Source organism: Tiliqua scincoides, chromosome 1, assembly GCF_035046505.1.
Source record: "Tiliqua scincoides isolate rTilSci1 chromosome 1, rTilSci1.hap2, whole genome shotgun sequence".
Lineage (NCBI taxonomy): Eukaryota > Metazoa > Chordata > Lepidosauria > Squamata > Scincidae > Tiliqua > Tiliqua scincoides.
Genome location: NC_089821.1, coordinates 105189560 through 105212536, shown reverse-complemented (window position 1 = coordinate 105212536; position 22977 = coordinate 105189560). Strand labels below are relative to the sequence as shown.

Below are 22977 nucleotides of genomic sequence, written 5' to 3'. Positions count from 1 at the left end.
AGATCCTGCACCTCCCGAGCTACCGCGGGAGGCGCCTCGGGAGAAGGGGACTTTCGTCTCCTTCCCCCGAGTAAGGTAAGCAGACCCGCAATGGGGCTACTCACTCACTCACTAGGTCGGTGGTAAGGTAAAGGCACTCGTGTAGGGCGCGCAGCCCTACACAAGCGCCTTGGAAGCTGCGGAGCAGAACTCCACGGACCCACCTCCCTCCATCCCCCTGGCATGCCTCCAGCCTGCCCCCAGCATGCCTCCCCTGCCCTCTCTCCGCCCCTGCCGCCCTCCCCGCCCCCGTCCCCGCTTGCCGTGCCACTGCTCGGCGGTACGGGAGACCGCCAAGCTGCGGAAGCTGGGCAACTGCCCCGCGCTAGCCCAGCACCGGCCGGCTCTGGGCTAGCACCAGTTGGGTCCCAGCGGTGAGGCTGGCAAATGTGGTACAGTACGTTTGCAACAGTACTCGGCGGTACGGCTCCGTAGTCACCTGAGATTTCCACATTTGAAATTGGGCAGCCCAATCCTGCGCTCCAGAGCTGCAGTGAGGCCGAAAATGGCTGCAGCTGCATCCTGTGAGCTCTGCAGGCAGCGCTGGTGGCTCCTCAGGAGTGGGGGACTTTCGTCCTTTTCCCCCAGGTAAGCCAAGTAGCCCCGCAATGGGGCTACTCTACGTCAGCCTAAGGGTCAGCGTAGAATTTTGGGCCTCCGTGTCAGGCCAACAGCAATTTTTTTGCTTGTTTGCAGGAAGTATACATATAGGGCAGTGGTTCTCACACATTTAGCACTGGGACCCACGCCCCCACCCTACCTGTCTGCTGCCCAGCAGTCCGCGCAACCACTGAGTAGCAGAGCTCTGGTGCTCCTCCGGCACTAACCCTGTGCCAGCCAGTGCTGGACTAGCACTGGTGCTCCACTGGTGCTAGGGACTGCAAACGTGCCTTACGGCATGTTTATGACAGTGCGTGCCGGCAGTGAGCCAGCGCGTACTGTATAGGTTTGGGGCCTCAGTCATTTGAGATGTCTTGCTCTATGGCATTTTTAAAAAATTACTTCTAAATGCAGCTTCTCTTCCAAAAGCAAGAGAAGGCACACATGGTACAATTAAGTATGGGGAGAAAGTGTGAAAGATGTAAAAGACTCGCCTTCAAAAGCAGGTCCATCCAGTGGGTTAGCCTTTTGCTTCAAGAAGAGCCTGTAGAATAATTCTCTGTGCAGTGAAATCAGGAAAGTCAGGCTCACCTTGAAGCTGTCTTTGTTTTTTAAGTTTTACTTTAAGGCTTTTGGTTTTCAAATAGCACATTCACTTGGCCTGGATATGCACATACATTTTCATGACTTATGAAACATGACATTTAATTTTCTTCATCAACGTTAACAGGTATTTATTTACAATAATGGTTTACAGCTTATCTAGCACTAGACAAATTTCATATTACAAAATGATTGCCGAGCAGAGAAGTGTGTTCATTTGCATTTAAATTCACTTTTAAAATAGTGAAATTCTGCCACCTGCTGGACAGCTGCAAAATCAAGAGATGTCTTCTGGAAAGGCTAGCGCTAAATTGTACTGGAAAAGCTGGCTCTGCTGATGAATATCAAGCAACAAGCTCTATACAAAGACATGCTGGTGTTAAGGTATAGGCAGAGCAATCAAAGCCAGCATTGCAAGCAGTGGCTAACCAAACCATAATATTTAAACACGAAATATTTCCCAATGATCATTTTATTATTCATGTTTGATTTTTTTTTAACGAAAGCATCACAAAATCTTTAACTGAGCACAATCTCAGTTAAAAGTTGATTTACTGTTTTATGAACACTTGCATGTGATCACTGGCATTAAACAGTAAATAAAGAAAACTACTGGGATATAAAGCAATCATTATGGGCAGAAAGCATTTTAAGGCATGAATGAGAATGCTATTCCCCTCATATTGAAGCGCTCAATTTCTATGGGATGTAGTAATCGCTGTATGTACATGAAAGTCCCTCTCCAGTTCTTGTTATATGCAACCCTTTCATGTATAACAACGGATGGCTCCAGATGGGGAAAACGCAAAGCATCCCCATGTTCACCCAAAGACCTAGTCCATTCAAAGCAGCCAGATTGAACATCAAGAAGGGGGTTAGACTGTAGGTGCAGATGTGCGTCCCCCTCCAAATCACTTCTGCACACAGATGTCTCTTGCTGGATTGGGATAACAACCTCGAATGCATTATATGATATCTGATATTTAAGCAATTAAATGTTTTAAATTTCTGGAACTCACTGGTTTGGGAAAGCTTGGAGGAAATAGAACAGTACCTTGTCTTGGCTACCGAGCCTAACTCTTGTTGTGCTTGGATGAGATCCACCAGCTGTTTTTGAAGCTCCATGTCCTTACCGTGAGCCTGCCTTATGAAGGGATGCTCTAACAGGTGGGTGACAGATGGGCGCTTCTCAAAGTCCTTGATAAGACACCTGCAAAATATAACAATCATGTTCCTTCTACATGGATGGGCACATATGTACAGTTCTGCTGTATTAACTAATCGCATCCATTGTTAAATATTAATTTTCTTTGATTCAGCAATTTGGCTTTGGCTGCAGATTATACAATGGGTTAAATATTTGGCTGTCTCATGCAGGAGTAAATCCGAAACAGAATTATTTAAATTGCCAGGGTATCATTAAAATGTGTGTGCGAGTGTGTCTATACATAAAAAGTGCGAAAACGGAACAATATACATCAGTGTTTCTCAAACTGTGGGTCAGGACCCACTAGGTGGGTCGGGAGGCAATTTCAGGTGGGTCCCCATTCATTTCAATATTTTATTTTTAATACATTAGACTTGATGCTACCATAGTATGTGACTGCACTGGGGAAACGTTACAGACCTGTACTTTTAACAAGCTACTATGTATATTCTTTTAACAATGATAGTAAATGGAACTTACACCTGGGTAAGTGTGGATAGGATTGCAGCCTACAATTGTTAAACATTTTTCTGCTTGATGATGTCACTTCCAGTCATGACATCATTTCCAATGGGTCCAGACAGATTTTCATTCTAAAAAGTGGGTCCCGGTGCTAAATGTGTGAGAACCACTGATAGGCAGCAATCCTAACCCCTTATGTCAGTGCTTTTCAGCACTGGCATAGCAATGCCAATGGGCCATGTGCTGCATCCTCCAGCTGGGTGTCACTCATGGAGGCCTCCTCAAAGTAAGGGAATGTTTGTTCCCTTACCTCAGAGCTGCATTGTCCTTATGTCAGTGCTGGAAACCACTGACATAAGGGGTTAGGATTGCACCCATAGTTAAACAGAACAATAAAGCCTTAATTCTAATTGTGCAATCCTATGCACACTTTTCTAGGAGTAAGCTCCACAGAATACAGTGAGACTTACTTCTAAGTAAACATACATAGGAGTGTGCTGTTTAAGGCACAATTAACAGGAGTGTGCTGTTAAAGACAAGACTTTAAGGGCCCAAGCCTATCCAACTTTCTAGTGCCGGTGCAGCCACAATGCAGCCTTGAGGAAAGGGAACAAATGTTCCTTTACTTGGAGGAAACCTCTGTGACTGCTCTCCTATTGCAGGATACAGGGCATGCTTCATTGGCACAGTTGCACCAGCGCTGGAAAATTGGATAGGATTTGACCCTAAGTCTGCAATCCTATATCTGCTTAACTGGGAGCAGGTGTTAACTTCTGAGTAGATACGTAGAGGACTGGGATGTAGAATACATTGCAGCACATCTATTTTCTCCTGTGACATCGTCTTACAACAAATTTGAGAAGGTGGCAGAAATCCTCCACTTTTTCCATACTTGAACTGCAGTTATGACTAACAATCACTGTAGGTGTGTTGGTTAAATAAAGCAAGCCAATCAAAACTAATCAGAATTATTTGAGATTATATTCAAAATTGTGGTACTCGTTTGTAAGTATAGAAGTTCCAATCCTACTAAAGTCAATTGCAACTACAACAAATCTCTATGAAATCAATGCACAAAGGTAGTCACAACCAAATCCCACATTTTCAATGAGATATGAGGGCTTTTCAGATGTTACAAGCATGCACATACACAATTTTGTGAAAATGTCTGTAGATACATTTGTTTTAAAAGTCTACCCGGGAACTGGAACTTTTACAAATGCTGAATACAGATTGAATGTATTGCTGTGCACATGTTCAACATAGCACTTAAACAACTGCACACTCATACAGATCAACAATCATGAGCAGACTGCAACTAGACTAATATGAAAGATGACTGTAACATACAAAGATGGTTTTTGTCATGAGTCACATTAGCTGGATCAGAGTTATGGTTTACGGGATGGAAAGATCTTAATTAGTTTATCAATAAGAAGAAGTGTCAGACTGTTAAATGAAAACCCAGAAAAAATAATTCCATTACTCTGGAAAAAGCAGACTTTTTAGGAATAACAGTAATCAAAGAAAAGTTGTTTTAAATTTTGGAACAAATGGTAACTACAAATAAATTTGATACTCTGCAACCAGAAAGCTGTAGGACCTTTAAAAACACACTAAAATTAATAATAATGTGACTTTAAGTAAAATCCAATATAGAAATGTACACAAGGGTCAGGCAACAACCTTTAAAACAACACCCTATTATGTCTGTTTGTATGAATTTTATCAGATTCAGTAACATTATTTGAAAATCAATCAAAGAATAAAAGTTCTAACGTATTATGATGATACTTAAGGAAATTCTAAGAATACCACATTACCAACTGCTTCAAGCTCAGAAATCTTATCTTGAAGCCATTCAACACAAACAGCCAACAACAGCAAAATCTTTAACACACTCAATCAGGTTATCATGATCATTAACAAAGTACCCATTCCTGCAATTACATCTTGATACATCATGTATACTGTGCATCTCATGAATAACAAAAGGGTAAAATATACTTACACAACACAATGTTCAGCCTCCCCTTAGAGAGCATATTTATTAACAGAACATGAAAGCTTGCACCCCAGAGTAATCCAGTAATATCCGCCGGTCAGAATAACATTCATGTATTTGGTAACCCCGAGTCAGTCTGAATATTCCAAACGAAGATAGCCTAGAAATATTCTGTTTTACAAATGATCAAGAGACATCTGGTGTCTCTTAGAACTGGAGCCTCTGTCCAAAACAAAAAGTAAAGCAACAAGCCTACCTTATATCCATCCTCTTGACTGAAGAGGTTATAAATCCCTCTCCTGCCTCCCATGGAAAGAAATCAATCATTTGGCTTTTATAGGTTCTGGGTCCTTTTGTTTTGTTACCTATCATTTTTAAAAAGTCAATGTGGCCTCATGTAAAATATTATACTTGTCAATCACTAAAAATTTATATCCTCCCTTTGAGAAAAGGTGTTATGTCACTCAACACTAACCACCACAATAAGAGAAATCTGCAAACTGTATTAAAATTGTTAATTTTTAATGGCACAATTGGTTACTTAAAAGTATGGAAAGTGAATCCAGTTGAAAAGTACTACGTATACAGCCCAGCCAGGGCTGACCAATGCAATCTGTTTCATATGCCAGAACTAACTTAGCTAAGGAAACCGGGAAGAAGATAAATTACCCCTAATCACAGCTTTTTCCTCAGCACCACTCATGCTGAACTCCCTCACACAGAATGATCCAGTGACCACAACCACATAGAGGAAGTATCAGCTGATAGGGTCATAAAACCTCCTGAAAGTTATTTGCATGGTAGGTAAAGAACATGACACTGTATTTGTACCAGTCACCACCAGGAGCTATGGGATCCCTTTGGCTCATACGGTACAACCTCTGTGTAGCTGGATAGTTTTAGCTTGTACATATGAACTGGGCCTAGGAAACACAGATAACTCCCATACTTCTAGTTGTACTTGCCCTCTGAACAAAGACTTGGGGGCCTTTCTGTTCTGCAGGCACTTCAGGGCTGCCCCAGCCATTAAATGGGTAGCTGTAGCTTGCCTCAGCAGCGGGTGGCAGGGGCAAAGGGGTGGAAGATTCAGGGTGCCGTTCATCCCAGGTCTGCTACTGCCTCCTTTCAGCATATCACAGATGTTAACAATGTTGATCTACTTCCTTAAAGTGCTCCTTGCATGGGTTTCTGGTTTTATTAAAGGGTCAGCACAAACAGAGGACTCCCTTTGCCTCCACAGTCCTTTTAAATAAATCCAGAAGTCCCACACTTCCTGGTTTGCGTAAAGAGGGCTCCAGAGAATTGTAAGGGCCATTTTTTAAAAGCATGCATTGGCAAAGGCAGCAATAACGGACCTGGGCTTGGTCAGGCAGTGTTCCCAGTCATGCCATCCCCTGGCCTTCCCCAGGCACACCTTGTCTCACTATGTGAGCCACCTTGGATCTCCTGGCTCAGTCAGCCCTCACTGGAGCTTGGTGATGATGTCATCCCCAAGTGGCCAAAGCAGAGAGGCACACTGCTCCCCTGCACTGTGGGACATGGCAGAGTGCCACAATGGCACGGGGCTTCTCATTAACCATCTTAAAACAGATATTGGAGAGTTGGAAAATGTGCAGAAAAGGGAAAGCAAATTTCTCAGGGGACTGAAACACCTTCCCAATGAAGAAATGTTAAAATGCTTGGGACTTCTAAGTTTAGAATAAAAGATGAAAAATCGTCAAAGCACTTGTGATGCTAAATATATCACTGCAGCATCCAATGCTGTGTTTTTTTTCTGTACTTAAAACAGCAGCCATTGAGAGATGTCAAGATTAAAACCAAGTGTATGAGGCAAGGGTATTTCAACCTTTTCTCTCTGTATTAAAGCCCCAACAATTATTGCCCCCAAAGCTACTATTTGCCCTAATAACAGAGCAAATAAAATAAGAGCACAACCCTGACCCAGGGTTGGGCTGGCGCAAGTCCCAGGAGCAGACAGGCAGGGAGCAGGAAGCGGGGCTGGGACCCGGCAGTTAAGCTGGATCCCAACCTCCATTCCTGAGCAGTGCAGAGCTGCTTCAAGCTGCTCTGCTCTCCTTTGACTTATGTCACTTTAGGAGGTGGCGTAAGTCCAAGGAGACCCATTGGGGCTGCAGTGGCTTACCCAGGGCTAAGGAGAAGAGTTTCCCCTTACCTCCGGCTGAGCCACTTTGGAGCTCTATCTTGCACTGGATACCGTGCAGGCCTCCTGGCCTATCTGTTCCAGTACAAGATAGGATTGCGCTGCACATAAATAAACTGTCCTTCATGTGCGCATCCTTGTCATGGCTGTTACGTTCCTCTCTTGGGGGAAGGTGTTTGAAGCTAGATGTAGGGTTGATGATTATTTGAAGTGGAAGATTCTCCACCTTTAAGATTTGGGAGTAGGGGAGTGTAAAAACTGTTCCCCATCTGAAGTCAGAATGAACAGTCAGAAGTACCTCTTCCAGTGAAATAAAGCCAGCCATTTGGAGATGTTGGCCCCAGCATTGGAAGTTACTGCCCTAAGAGAGCAAAGGGAGTTACCTTTCAGGTGGCCATATCAGATAGGTTCAAAGACAGAGATCATGGGCTGTCAACTTGGACTTTTGCCGGACACCTTGGGACAGGGACTACGCATCATAGCAATGGAGGAGCAGATTATTACTCAGCAAAAGAATGGTCCGGTTGATTGGAATTGGCTAATAGTGGAGAAGGTACATAACTGGGAGAGATGAATTTATTGTTACCTGCTCTTGGCCAGGAGTGCAGCAGGATTTTCTCTCCATCTGAAGAACAAACTGCATAGTGGGACTTTGAGAACCAATCCAATGTAGTAAGTAGTTAGCTTTATTGTTTCTGCTGCCTAAAGTGTATGTAATCTCATTCATGGTTTGTAAGCCGCCTCTGAGCATCCCATGGGCGTGCAAATCTTACTAACGTGGAATATCTTGAATAAAACTTTGAAGGTAAACTGCTTGTGTATTCTTGTTTGCTGACCAGAGGAATATGGGTTCCAGGGGAACCATTCTGAAGATCTGGGTAAACTATCTGAGAACCCAGTAACTCTTTGAGTCCCTTTCCCACTTTCTGCCCACTGCCAGAGCCTTCACAGGTGGAGAGGTGCAGGCAGGAAGGAGGGAGAAGTACTTGGCGATGTGTGCCAGAGCATATTAGTGTTGGGCTGGCAGTGATTGCAATGCCCATTGCCCAGAACCCTGGACAAACCCTCTTTCCCCTCAGGGGACTGCCATGACAATCCTGAAAGAATCATATGATGGGTCACCACCAGGTGGCCAATTAAAACTACCTGACAATAAATCACCACCATGCTGCCATAGCCACTCAAAAATTTAGGGGGAATTGATTTCCATTTTACTGCTTATACAGCATTAGGAAAACACATGGCTATGGCTTCCCAACATATGCAAACTGTGTACAATAGTCCCCCTCCCATATCCATGGGGAATACAGTCCCGCTGCCACTGCAGTTACCCAAAGTCACAAATAGCAGCAAACCCAATACCCTACACTAGGGGTGCCCAATCCCTGGCCTGGGGGCCACTTGCGGCCCTCGGGGACCCCCAATCTGGCCTGTGGGGAGCCCCCAGTCCCCAATGAGCCTCTGGCCCTTTGGAGACTTGCTGGAGCCCAAACTTGCCCAACACAACTACTCTCAGCGTGAGGGCCGACTGTTTGACCTCTTGCGCAAGCTGTGGGCCAAGGGCTTCCTCCGCCTCTTGCTGTTTCATGCCTATGAAGCAGCAGCAGCAGCAAAAGAAAGTCCAGCCTTTCTTTGCACAAGGTCTTTTATAGGCCTTGAGCTATTGCGAGACCTCCATTCATTCATATAAGTTCCATCTCTCATATATTCACTTATGTAAATTTATTCAAATTTTAAAAGTAATTTAATTTTTTTTTCCCGGCCCCCAACACGGTGTCAGAGGTGATGTGGCCCTCTTGCCAAAAAGTTTGGACACCCCTGCCCTACACAGTACTTATTCTGGGGGCTCCTCTGTCTTGCTATAAGCTCCAGATACTTTCCATAATGCTACATCCCAAACCCAGATGATAGTTTAAAGCATTACTCCTCCTCTCATTGTGAGAAGTCTTTAGGAGAGAAGAATTTGGGATGGCTCCAAGTTGAACTCTCAACACTTAAGCAACATTTTGTGTGCAGCTATCACTCTCCCTTCTTAAACTGATCTAGCTCTCAGTATCTAGTTTCTTCAGGGGAGATTAATTTAATGTACTGTTCCCAGATCAAACTAGCCCGCATCACATCAGGAGTTGTTGAACTTACAAAGCATGCTGGTTTATGAGATGAAGCCACATAATATGGAGCATTATGGGACAGCAGAACTAAAATGAGATAGAGAAATCATTAGGAAGCTTTCTCTTGAGCAAAGATATACTTATATTTACAGGTCAGAACATGAGACAAACATGACAAGGATTGTCAGAATATATCTGCATAGAAGAAAATAAACACGTAGAAAACTGTATTTTTAGCCAGTTAAAATTAACGAGGCTGTATATTTTTCAGACACAATTATGATTCTTGCAGCCCAATCCAGTGCAAATTTGCATGCAGAGGCCAGTGCTGCATCCTGCACAGGAATTTTGGCTACTGAAGGTCTCCTCATGGTAAGGAGATCCTGGGGTAAGCCCCAGCAGCTGCAATGGGGCAAACTCAGACCTGCAGGAGCTCAGTCACTGGCATAAGACCACATTGCCCCATGTCAGCGGATCAGGCCTAGGAAGGGTGATAGGATGCAGTCAGTGCTACAGGATCCTGCCCCACTTCCCAGATCAATGTGCCAATACGCCTCCCCATTGCCACCCTCCCCCAGCCCCATTCTGCCCAATCAGTGGGCACACACCAGTCTCAGTAGGATGGTTGGCCAGCATAAATTGTGACTAGAGAAGCCCAGGCATGGAGACAGGGAATCCATTAAGACTTGTTTGGGATGGCACAAGTCTCTTGTGAATGGTGCTGAATTCAGAAAGGACAGAGGCTACTGCAGGGAGAAGAAACATTTGCTTTTAGGGTGCAAAAAACAAATTTAAAATGGCAAAAATTGCAAGAACTTCAAGGACTTTTGCCACAGCGACTTTCTGTGACTCAGGGCGCAATCCTAACCCCTTAAGTCAGTGCTTTCCAGCACTGACATAAGACCAATGCAGCTCTGAGGTAAGGGAACAAACATTCCCTGACTTTGAGGAGGCCTCTGTGAGTGACACCCAACTGCAGGACCCAACACATCCCATTGGCACAGCTATGCCAGTGCTGGAAAGCACTGACATAAGGGGTTAGGATTGCGACCTCACACTGATATTCTACATACGCTGTGTAGAGTTTATTATTTGGGTTCAAATTCATATCTTGGCAAATTGCTTTGACAAAATTCATATTCTGGTCCTTGATAACCCTGCATTTCATTCCACAAATCTCTATGGAATGTCATACAATGCTATGCATTAACAAATATTCACATTAATCGGTATTCACATTGACGAATATTACAGTCATATTTTAACCTGACGGTGGCCGATTTTCAATAATAAGAGTAAAATATACCAAAAAGGAAACAAATGTGGCCCAACTAGGCCTTGATGAAAGTCGATCCATTACCTAATTTGAAATTCTAGCACCTTCCATCATGCCTTCTTAGCTGAAAATTAATCCTCAGAATTCATTAGTGTCACTACATTAAACATAGGTTGCAGCCATTTGCTCTCTGTTAGGTTACCGAAATCTAACATCCAGGTTCCTAAATACCAATTCCATTCTGTCACAATTACAGGCAATGATGAAACATTTATTAAGGCAGAAACAAGAAACACACAGCCCTGCCTCAGACAGCCTCTTAAATTCCACTGGCTGCTTGCGCTTGGATGATAACATTGTGGGAATCGCTATGCCTCGACAATGTAAACTGCCATTTTGCAGCCAGCAAATCAGGAGGCTGAAAGGGGCAGCTATTCATCAACAGTCTGGGTGATGTGAACAAATATTTACGAAGGAATAAATTGATGGAAATAGATTTTACAACCACAGCAGGGGTGGTGGCATATCTTGTCAGAAACAAGTTATTCGCCCCACCAACAACAAAGAAAACCGTTCCTTGATGGTGCACCGATTGGATAAGGTAATGTTTGCATTTATTTCTTAAAACGGGAAAGGGAGAAACTTATTTTAAAAGGCAGCAGTTTTCAAATTTTCCACTTTAGAAAATACTCCCCACATCGAAACATCTGCAGAGAACCTTTGGTAAGCTCCCAACTGTTTAACACTTGACACTTGCCTTGTGCTTCTGAGGGATCATAGCCTTTGTACGTGACCTATCTACTGACAACAACCCTGCAAGATAAGTATCGTTAAGTCTATTTTGCAGCTGAGGCTGAAAGGGTGTGGCTTGCCTAAGACCACCTTGCAGAGGCAGAGGCATGATTCAAATGGAGGAGATCCTGTCTCTTAGCCACTACACTATGCCATGCTCAGTCTCTTAGCTGCTACACTATGCCATGCCTTTCTCTAGGCAAATGCAAACGGGAGCACTGACTAACTTTGTATTTAGCCACCAGGCAATCCTTTGCATCATAATGGCCAACATCTTTGGAATTATGAGCCAAGGCATTTACCTGCACACAATCAACATCATTGCATACTATTTGTCTCACAATTATGGAAGCCAAGGAACATCTTGTTCTGTTCCACCTTTGTCATTAATATCCAATACAAATAACATTGAATCTGTTCCTTAACAACCAAGATAGAGATTTACAGCCCAATTTTATGGGCTGCCCTATAACAGGAGAATTTCACTGTCATGAGTGCTTTTATGGCAACTTGCACAGCGGGCTACTGGCAGCCATTTTGGAGCTGCTGCTGCAAATGGCACGTTGGCTAAAACCAAGTGGCAGCAGCTGTCCTTGATGTCCCAGCACCAGCAAGTTGGTGCAGAAGCAAACAGGGGTTGGACAGTGGGCAGGGAATGGGAGTAACAGGGAAGTATCTGGGCAGGGAACAGTTTGGGGGAGGGAGAGGATGGATTCTGGCAGCACCAGCATGTACACTCTATGTCTTTACTCTCCTCAGACTTATGCTCTAGAGATGCAGATGGACGAAGGGGTTTACCCTGAGGTAAAGGAACAAAAGTTATCTTACCTTGAGGAGGCCTCAACGACTGTCCCCACCTCCACAGGATGCAGCATGTGCCCCATCAGCATGGCTGCATCGGCACTGGGGGAGTTAGGTAGGCCTGGAAATACTGCAATTTGGGGAGCAATTTTCTTAGGCTTCGTTTGTCACTAATCTTTCTGCTTTAATACTTTGCTGCCATGCTATCAGTTTTACCTCTGCATGCAAGCATGAGAACTAGAAACTTGACAAAAACGACAACGAAGACTATAGCAGCTAAGAATAATTTGTGACACTACTAATGTCGCTAACAGTACTTGTGACTCTAATCTTCTGACGGCTTCTTGGCAACACAATCTAGGCAACACTTCTTGGTGGCACACAATAGCAGTGCAAGTCCAATCCAGCAGGCGGATGCATTTCACAAAATCAGTTGCAACACGGATGTTAATTTTCCCCTCCATTAAACACTTCAGCGGGCACAGCAAGGATTCTTCAGGCAAGAAAGCTGAACCACTCTGTGCTCCCTGGAGGAAGATTCTAATGTTGATGACTGATAACATGTCATCCCTGACACTTAGACAACAATAAAGAACAACTGTCTCCCACAGTACTAAGATAGCTTTTTTTTCAAATCTCCTCTAGCTTTTTTAACAGGAATTATAGGCAGATTCATTGGCAATGAAGGTTTAGAATTCTGACAGTTGCTTATAGAAATGACTGAGAAGTACTACTACTTTTTATATCATAACCTACGGTGAGGCTCTTGGGGGAGGGCCTCCACGCAGCCCAACTGGCCCTTTAAGGGAGCCCTGGGAAGGCCTCAGACTGGCTCAGGGAGAGGGGGTTACAGAACTCAGGTCCTCTTCCCTGGCTGGGCTGCTTCTGCCCCAGTTGGCTACACCGCCACCCACCTCCCAACTTCTGGCCAGCCCCATCATCACTGGCCTCCCAGCTTTTGTAGGGCCAGCTATGCTCCCCACAGCCCCTCCCCTACCCCTCAGGGGAGGTATAAAGGGCAGTTCCCTGGGAGCCACCCTTCTCTGGGCTTAAAGCCTTTCCTTCTTCCCCTCTGCTACCTTCATCTCTTCCCTCCCCCCATCCTACTGTCCAGCTCCCCGATCCTGAAGCCTCCTCCTGAGGTAAACCGGGGGTGCGGGGGGGAGGACCCCGACACCTGCCTCATCAGAAATGTTTAATCCATCTCAGGGGAGGGGGGAGGTACACTCTCAAAACCCAGCCATTTAATCTCTAACTTAATAATCAAAAATGTCTTTCATTATTTTCATGGTTGTGCAGTAGAATAAAAGATCTCTAAATAGTGAATTCCTTTCCTTTCATCTTCCCTCACGTGCAAGCATCTGCTTGGGATGGTTCATCTCTGCCTCTCTGTCATACGTAGCTCTGACTCACACTGGCCAATTGCATTCTGTAGACAGGTGGAAGGAAATGAGTGCATCATGAATTCCATTTGTAATAATGATCCTACAATGCGTACCCTCCTGCACATCTGTTCTCCAGTTCTCATACCTGTCGGTCCCCAGACTGTTGCATGGCACTGCTGTTTTTGAACACAAAATGAAGGAAAACAGGGGCAGCTTTGCCTGTAGCCATTTTTGTTTTCCTTTCGTTTCCAGTCATAATTCAACAGGACATATGGCATCATTATGGTTCTAGGGCAGCATAATCTATAGAGTTGCATCATCTATAGCATACCCTTCAGTAAAATCATCCTCTGTGACCAGGGGACCTGCAGGTCATGTGTCTAAAACCAGCATGCCACACCATGATCAACAACATATATATATTTTTATTGTTCTTTCTGCTACACTCAACTTACAGAATGGAGGATTCAGTGTATTACACAGTATTCAATTATCAAGTGCATAATATACATTCTAGTACACAAGACACATTTATGTCTCTATTGATCCATCTTTGCGACCTAGTATCATAAATTTCTAGTTCTCCCTACTGGGAAGAGAAACTGCATGACAGGAATGCTACCAAGCCCAGTTTTCTTAATAAATTCTCCTACCGCAGCAGAATTCTTGGAGCAATTTGGCCGCAGGTTTAAATTACAGAAGGCATCTGAAAACATAAAAGGACTCCAATTCGGTTCTGAGGGGAACATAAAGCTTGCAAGTGAATAAATTCTTAGTCATCCATGCAAGTTTCGGAGCAGAATCTACGTGATATTTTGTGTATCTTAAAGCCAGAGCTATTTTCTCCCATTTCAAGCATTTGATATATTATACATATCAAAAAGTGTCAAAGATTCCAGACTCTAAACCAGGAACGTCATTGTCTGAAATTGGGTCCCAGCCTAGTGATTTACTTGGTAGTGTTCAGCAAGGAATAGGGATGCACTTAAAGTCGTTACATTGTGAAGTTGATAAGAAAAAAAATTGATTCCTGGATGGGGCCACTGTGTGTGGAGTATGCACGTTCTCCCCATGGCTGTGTGAGTTTTCTCTGGCCTGGAATGCTCCCAGTTATTTCAATATTTAATATTAGAAGTGTTTGGGTCTCTATTTAGAAGTCTGGTGATGTTTTTGTGACCAGAAATATGCTGTAGAAACATAACTCTTGTTATGTATATCAATTAGCCAATTGTAAAATCAGTTTCATTATCACTATAATTGGTTTCATTTCAGTTAAAGTTGCCATTTCCAAGAACCTATTGACAACTTTAAGTGAGGACTTGCTGTACAACTTTGATCCCTATGATTGGCAGAGATATGCATCCTCCAGACTGGTCAAACTTGATATAAATTCATGGAACTTGCCCAATAGAACAGTATCTTTTTCAGCTGCACTTGAACTTCAGTCTAACAAGACCTAGTTGCCAGATCCCAGCTTCAGCAACTGGCCTCAGAGAATCTTAAACACACACTCCAGTGCTTATCATTGTTAGCAGAGCCAAAGGAATCAATCAGTCCCTACACAAACATCAAACCTGAGCTTTGTTGAGAACTTTACTAAAACAACTAAAGAACTGCAGTAATTGTTACACAGGCAGAACAAGAAGACAGGAAAAAGAAACAAATGAGAGTTCTGGGCCAAGTAAGAGAGGGCAACCCACCAGTCTTTAAATTAGCAACAAGGTAGGTTACATCAGCCCCTAGACTTTACTCCAATTAGGACCAGGGAACTCCTGGAAAAATTATGTTATGATAACTAAGATGTATGGGTTGTAATCCAAATGCAGTCCACCAAAGCTTTCTTTAATGTCATTGCCAGGAGGACTTCACTTGTTAAGGTAGCTTCAGAGCTAATGGAAACTGTGTTGGTTTGAAGCTGATGAGTACAATAGCTGGGCATAGTACTCTTAAAACATTAAATCATGAGCACTTTGGAGAACTTCACCTACTTTCCCTCACGTCTCATCATGTGGTAAACATAGGTTGTCTGTGAAATTATATGTTCAATAAAAATATGCACAGCTGTTAGGTTCCATCTACCTAGTTTACAGTTTGTTCTGTGTGTATGTGTGTGTGTGATTCATAGTGTTATTTTCTCTTCAATAGATACAAAAACAGTTTAAACATTTAAATCATTTAACAATTTAAACATTGTAATCATTTACCCCTCATCCCACCCAAATTCCATTACCCAATCCCTACTCCTGCACCCTCCCCAATTCCCTGCCTTTCATAAGAACATAAGAACATAAGAACAGCCCCACTGGATCAGGCCATAGGCCCATCTAGTCCAGCTTCCTGTATCTCACAGCGGCCCACCAAATGCCCCAGGGAGCACACCAGATAACAAGCGACCTCGTCCTGGTGCTCTCCCCTACATCTGGCATTCTGACTTAACCCATTCCTAAAATCAGGAGGTTGCGCATACACATCATGGCTCGTACCCCATAATGGATTTTTCCTCCAGAAACTCGTCCAATCCCCTTTTAAAGGCGTCTAGGCTAGACGCCAGCACCACATCCTGTGGCAAGGAGTTCCACAGACCGACCACGCGCTGAGTAAAGAAATATTTTCTTTTGTCTGTCCTAACCCGCCCAACACTCAATTTTAGTGGATGTCCCCTGGTTCTGGTATTATGTGAGAGTGTAAAGAGCATCTCCCTATCCACTCTGTCCATCCCCTGCATAATTTTGTATGTCTCAATCATGTCCCCCCTCAAGCGTCTCTTTTCTAGGCTGAAGAGGCCCAAACGCCGTAGCCTTTCCTCATAAGGAAGGTGCCCCAGCCCCGTAATCAGCTTAGTCGCTCTCTTTTGCACCTTTTCCATTTCCACTATGTCTTTTTTGAGATGCGGCGACCAGAACTGGACACAATACTCCAGGTGTGGCCTTACCATCGATTTGTACAACGGCATTATAATATTAGCCGTTTTGTTCTCAATACCCTTCTTAATGATCCCAAGCATAGAATTGGCCTTCTTCACTGCCGCCGCACATTGGGTCGACACTTTCATCGACCTGTCCACCACCACCCCAAGATCTCTCTCCTGATCTGTCACAGACAGCTCAGAACCCATCAGCCTATATCTAAAGTTTTGATTTTTTGCCCCAATGTGCATGACTTTACACTTACTGACATTGAAGCGCATCTGCCATTTTGCTGCCCATTCTGCCAGTCTGGAGAGATCCTTCTGGAGCTCCTCACAATCACTTCTGGTCTTTACCACTCGGAAAAGTTTGGTGTCGTCTGCAAACTTAGCCACTTCACTGCTCAACCCTGTCTCCAGGTCATTTATGAAGAGGTTGAAAAGCACCGGTCCCAGGACAGATCCTTGGGGCACACCGCTTTTCACCTCTCTCCATTGTGAAAATTGCCCATTGACACCCACTCGCTGCTTCCTGGCCTCCAACCAGTTCTCAATCCACGAGAGGACCTGTCCTCTAATTCCCTGACTGTGGAGTTTTTTCAGTAGCCTTTGGTGAGGGACCGTGTCAAATGCCTTCTGAAAGTCCAGATATATAATGTCCACGGGTTCTCCCGCATCCACATGCCTGTTGACCTTTTCAAAGAATTCTATAAGGTTTGTGAGGCAAGACTTACCCTTACAGAAGCCATGCTGACTCTCCCTCAGCAAGGCCTGTTCGTCTATGTGTTTTGAGATCCTATCTTTGATGAGGCATTCCACCATCTTACCCGGTATGGATGTTAGGCTGACCGGCCTATAGTTTCCCGGGTCCCCCCTCTTTCCCTTTTTAAAAATAGGCGTGACATTTGCTATCCTCCAATCTTCTGGTACCGTGGCTGTTTTGAGGGACAAGTTGCATACCTTAGTCAAGAGATCTGCAACTTCATTCTTCAATTCCTTAATAACCCTTGGGTGTATGCCATCAGGGCCCGGTGACTTATTGATCTTTAATTTATCAATGAGGTCTGAAACATCTTCTCTTTTAACCTCTATCTGACTTAACTCCTCGGTTAGGAGGGGCCGTTCGGGCAGGTTAATCATCAGGTTAAAAGAGAAGATGTTTCAGACCTCATTGATAAATTAAACTTTCCTAGCACATGACCATGTAAACACCCCATTTCTCCATACCCAACAATTATAGAATATAATACATTGAAAGGAAACAACCAATAGACCAGACTAACAAAAGAGGAAAAGAGAGGGGGAAAATGAGAGAAAAAAAATCTAAAACTCCCTCCAGAGGGGGAAATAATGAAAAATAAACCTAATGGATCAGGCAGCTAAACAAAAAAGTGCCCCACTATAAGAGGGGAAGTTATGACAAACTTCAGATACTATGGGAAGAGTTTCTAAATCGGTTTGGGACAGAAGGACTCGGGTAATAACTTTACAGCAATAACAACAGCCTCAAGTTTATCCTGTTTTTGTAAAGTCTGATTAAAAGAACACAGGAAAAATAGTGTGTGATTCTGTTCTTCAGCTGTCTCCAATCTTCTTGGCTCTTGTGTGTGTTCTTCTCTGTCCAATTGTATCCAAATCAATGTTTTTAAATGACAAACTCATTACATTTTGGGACTATGGTTTGCAGCACATTCAAATGCTTACTAAAATAAATCATTAACAGTATACAAGTAATAGATCATTCATTAGCAACATGAAATTCAATTCCAAAATAAAGCAAAAAAACAACAACACACAACTAAATGAACAACAGACAATTGTCAGGATGCATGTAACGTTGCTATGATTGATATGGGACTCACTCCTATACACACTTACCTGAGAGTAAGTCTCATTGAACTCAGTGAAGTTTATCTCAGTGTAGACATGCATAGGATTGCACTGTCAGTCCTGTAAGTTTACATTTTGAATACAGTGTTGCCTCTCTTAATGCGTGCTTTTCTCCAGCTTGTGAGAAACTAATTAATTCAAGGAGCCATGATAGCTAATCACTGGTTAAATAAATGTAAAATAAAGTTCTGTCCCTGGAGATATCATTGCTAAGTTAATTAAAATTACTATTTTGTGAGGTAATGTAAATAAAAGTTATTGTATCCTTCTGCTCCCCTAGCATATTAACCCATTGACCCCTCCAGAAAACATGTTAAGGCAATAGTGCACTACAAACTTGACACTTTCCAGTTAATTTGTTACCTTTTCTAAACACCTACTGCCAGATTTTCCTTGGAGTTTGACAATGCCAGAAAATTGGTCTATCAAATTTTCAAATATTGGCTTTAATTTGATACCAGAAACTCTAGCCAGACTACTATGGGTACAATGCCTGCATGTGAAGGGACCCAAAGGGGCATAAAAAAGCCCACTGTCTTGTGGTACAGACCTGGACTCAGAACTCAGAGGATCCAGGCAGACTCAGATCTTTCATAACCTGTAACAGCCTGATGCACTACTTGATTATAGTATCCAAGCTTAATGGTGGAGATGGGAGAGTTTTTGGACAGAAATAGGGGAGATGCACATAGGCCTTTCACAACACCTGCTTGCATTCAAGGAGAAGGAAAAGCATAGTCCTTCAGACACATGACGTTTTGGGCTACCCTGGTTAAGTGCTAATCAATATGACAGAACTAAGTAGCAGCCCAGTTGCCTTGGGTGACTTCTGTCAGGAAAGGTGGGGTATAAATCCATTAGATAAAAACATTTTTTTTTAATGCATATGAAATTTTGTTTATTTGGAAAAGCTTGCCCCACTCTTCTTCAGCCAATGCTATCTGCTACAGTTGTCATCTGGCAGACTTTGTCTAAACCCAAAATAGTTTTTGGGAGAGCTTCGTTGGTAATAAATTAGGATGTGCCTCTCAACCTGCTCCTCTGCAATGTCATTTGATCAGGAAATGGCCAATTAAGCCTTTTATCTGTTCAATACTTCAAAGAGACCAAACTTTTTAAAGAATGTTGAACTTCAAAGGGCTCAACTGCTAATTGAATGACTCATTTCTGCCAGGCCTGTGAGCCCTTCCTTGAGAGTTCTGTTGTTTTCATAGAGCAATCAAAACTATAGAATAGAATTCAAGGTACAGTTTACCCAGAACAACATTTTCCTCTCAAGAAGATGTGAACCAAAATAACCAAAACCTTGCTCTGTTCTGAGATGACTTGGTCTAATAAAGAGTTTAAAAATATGCTTTCCTAATATGTCCTGTATGTGTTTCTATATATATGGCATGCTTTTTTTTTTTTTAACTAAAAGTTTCTAGTTTCACAAAATGTATCTCATAGACCTAGATTTGTTTTCTATCATCTCATCCACATGAGAGACTAAACAGGCAACCACTGATATAAGATTACCTGGAAGGAACCTCTGAAAGTAGCTGTACTGCTACAGTTGCCAACTTTTTTTCCTGACAGGGCTCCTGAACCTTTAACACCTGTGTGACAAGAAGTAACTCAACCAGTACATTTCCTTCCACCAGGGCCTCTGAGAGGCATTTTATCAGGGTGTACAAAGTTTCTTTTGGGCCCCTTTGCAAAGGGGGAGGGGTGAAACAGAGCAGGGGAGGGTGGTGACGGGCAAGCAGAATGGGTGCAGGGAGGGATGAAACAGGGTGGGGGGAGTGTGGAGACAGCTGGAAATGTCTTTGGAGCCCAGGTCTACCCACCCATGTGGCATCAGCAGCTAGATACAATCATACAGAAAACCGAACACACTCCTAAGTCTCTCTAAAATCTTTTAAATATAGAAAACCATTGCAAAAAATTAGCATCATCATATTTCACCTCACACTGTACATACCTAAACTTGCTTCTGTAGCAGCTGTAGTCTTACAGCTATGTAGTCTTACAGCTATACACTCCTTCATGGTAAGCAGATCTACAAGCCAAAGAGCTACTGTAGCAGTCCAGTTTCCTACCAAATTTGATGCTGTGTTAAGGACTGTCACGTATGAATTTCTCAGTCTAGACTAGAATATATGGCTTGCCAGTAGCTGCAGCCACACACTCATGATAGTGTCTCCAGCATTCTATACAGGCAATAAGTCTGAGTAGATAGGAAAATGTAAGATCCCAAGAAGTTTCTGGGTCCCCTCCTTTGGCTCCTGAGACCCTTTTTGACCCTGGGCCCGGGTACAGATTTAACTTTACCCCCTTTAACTGCCCGCTTTACCCCCATCTCCTAGGCCCTGCCTTGCACCACTACATTCTCACACTGACCAAAGCCAGATTTCTACTATCACATAGAATTCATAGATTAGGCATCTGACAGCCTAGTGGCTTGAAACGACTTCCAAGAACTTCCTGTCTGCCCTTAGCCAGTGCTTGAGCTAAAGTACAGCCACCCCATGAGTTACTGGATTTAGCGGGTGGCTGGGGGGCAGGCCGAGGGCAGCAGGCCACAGGGGGGTGTCCAAGGTGGCAGTGACATATAAGGGGTGACTGGGTGACACCCCCTCCACAGGGCTCTGGGTGTTTCCCAGGATCTCTGGGGGCACAGTACTCACCACTGAAAGTAGTGAGCGTCACAAAGGTCAGTCCACCCTTGCCTCCAAAATAGACCCATTCCAGAAGTGGAGGAGAGTGTCAGGGGAGGGGGCGGGTGCCATGTAACACAGAGGGGTGACATATTTGCATTGCCTGGCCCATGGTGCCAGGAGGCTCTGGGATGCCACTGCCATGAGCCGCTTTTTTATGAGCTGAAAGATCTCTTTTGAACTCTTTTGAAAGATCTCTTTTTCCTTTCTCCTGGAAAGAGAGCCAATGGGCTCCCATCAGTCCTTGTTAAATGTAATATTCTGCTGCTGACCAGGGCTGTATTCTATGACAATCTATTGAATTATATTAATTATATTTTAACAATAAAATGGTGTTCCTGGACAACGGAAATAAAACTAACATTTAGAGCACAGCACTTGCTCTGCACGAGACCCTAAAAGGGTTTGGTGAATTTGGCAAGCAAACAGTACTGTACCAATGGAGCTGGATTTAGAAATGCACTTGTTTGAAGAGACAGGCTCCCTTCTATGTATCTACATAGGCCTGGACCACTACTTGAACCAGATAAGCTTGTTATGCAAATGCTCTTCGACATCAGGAAGGAGGCAGATAATGGCATTATTGAAAAGTCAACTGTTCATCACAAGGGTGACAGAAACATCAGGCAAGGTCCTAACATTTGGATAAAAGGCAGAATGGACTTGTTACAATCATTGCTTTTAATTTGTCACAACTAAGCTGTCACAAGCCAGGTGCTGACAAATGCATAACTAACGCATATAAATGAGTCAGTTATCACTAATGGCCAAAAAGTCCCAATGCTATATAGCTTGGTTTCATTTTATTACTTTAAAAAAGAAGATAACTATTTAAATGTAAACCAAACCCTCCATAAACAATTATCCATCACTTAAAACAGCGCTGCTTATCATATAAAAAAAACCTGCCTCTTAGATAGTACAGAGGAAAAAAAAAGTCTCTACGTTCTAAATATCTTCTAAACAAGCTAGGGACATTCAAAAGAATGATTCAACACTTCCTGCACCCCAAATTTTTAATTGTAAAAATAGAAAAAATGGCTCTCCCATATTTCAAATCACAAGGGTCCTTCAATACATTCCCATCAAACTTCAGAGGAGAGGAGTTTCAACTTCAGACTTGATTTTAGATTGCCCAAAAACTGAATTCATGCACACCAGAAATGGAAAAATTGGGTGGGTGTTTACATTATTTTCATCCAAATTCACAGGGCCATAAGCCCAATAGCCATATATTTAAAACAAACTAAATGAATATGGTGCATATCATATGTGACTTCCCACATGTATGCTTTTTTCCTATATAAAGATTGTGGCTTTGATTCAAATTGACCCCTGTGCTCGTAGCAGTGCCAACAGTATGTAACTAGGTATCCTGGGGTCAGAGGCGAATCCAGTCGTTGTGTTTGGGGGGGAGGGACCACCATGATCACTACCAACTCCAGAGCCCAGGTCGACCAGGCAGTAGACCTGGGCTCCCGCCTGGACTTGGAACCATTGGCTAGAATGGGAGCCCAGCTGGTAGACCTGGACTCCAAGTCCAGGCAGGAGCCCAGGTCTACCTGCCCACCAAACCTTGGTCACAGAGGCCGCAAGTTAAATTGGGAGCCCAAGTCTACCTGGCAGGTAGATCTGGGCTCCAAGTCCAGGTGAGAGCCTAGGTCTACCCAGCCAGTAGACCTGGGCTCCTATTCTAATAGACCTGGGCTCCTATTCTAGCCAATTTTGCTGGCGCACGCCTAGTGAACATTCCCCTTCCCAATTTTGCTGCCCAGCCCAGCAGGAGCCCTTTCCTGCTGCCAGTTTTCACCCGCCACCCCCCCCATGGATCCACCCCTGCCTGGGACAAAGTCCTGCTCTGTGTCCTCCATGCAGTACCCACCTGACTTTGATAGTGGATTGGGTGTTAACACTGCCACTGATTCTGAAGTTTCAGACTTGTTGGGCATGAGCCCTCAGTTAGTGCCCAACCTGGCCACTCTCTGATACCACACCTGGCTCACAGAGGTTTGTTCAATAAATTGGAATAGTCTCCACAAGT

The 22977-nt window shown here is 43.6% G+C and overlaps 1 protein-coding gene across 8 annotated transcripts in view; it reads right to left on the bottom strand.

Annotated features, from left to right (window-relative positions):
* Nucleotides 1-22977, bottom strand: part of MYO3B (myosin IIIB) — a 309268-nt gene that overhangs the window by 218025 nt on the left and 68266 nt on the right. For 5 of the 8 annotated variants that reach the window (XM_066612192.1, XM_066612189.1, XM_066612190.1 and 2 more), the window contains one exon: nucleotides 2297-2479. In XM_066612192.1, coding sequence (XP_066468289.1) covers nucleotides 2297-2479 — 183 coding nt within the window. The remainder of the gene's footprint in view (nucleotides 1-2296; nucleotides 2480-22977) is intronic. The other 3 variants (XM_066612191.1, XM_066612193.1, XM_066612195.1) reach the window with 1 other exon arrangement.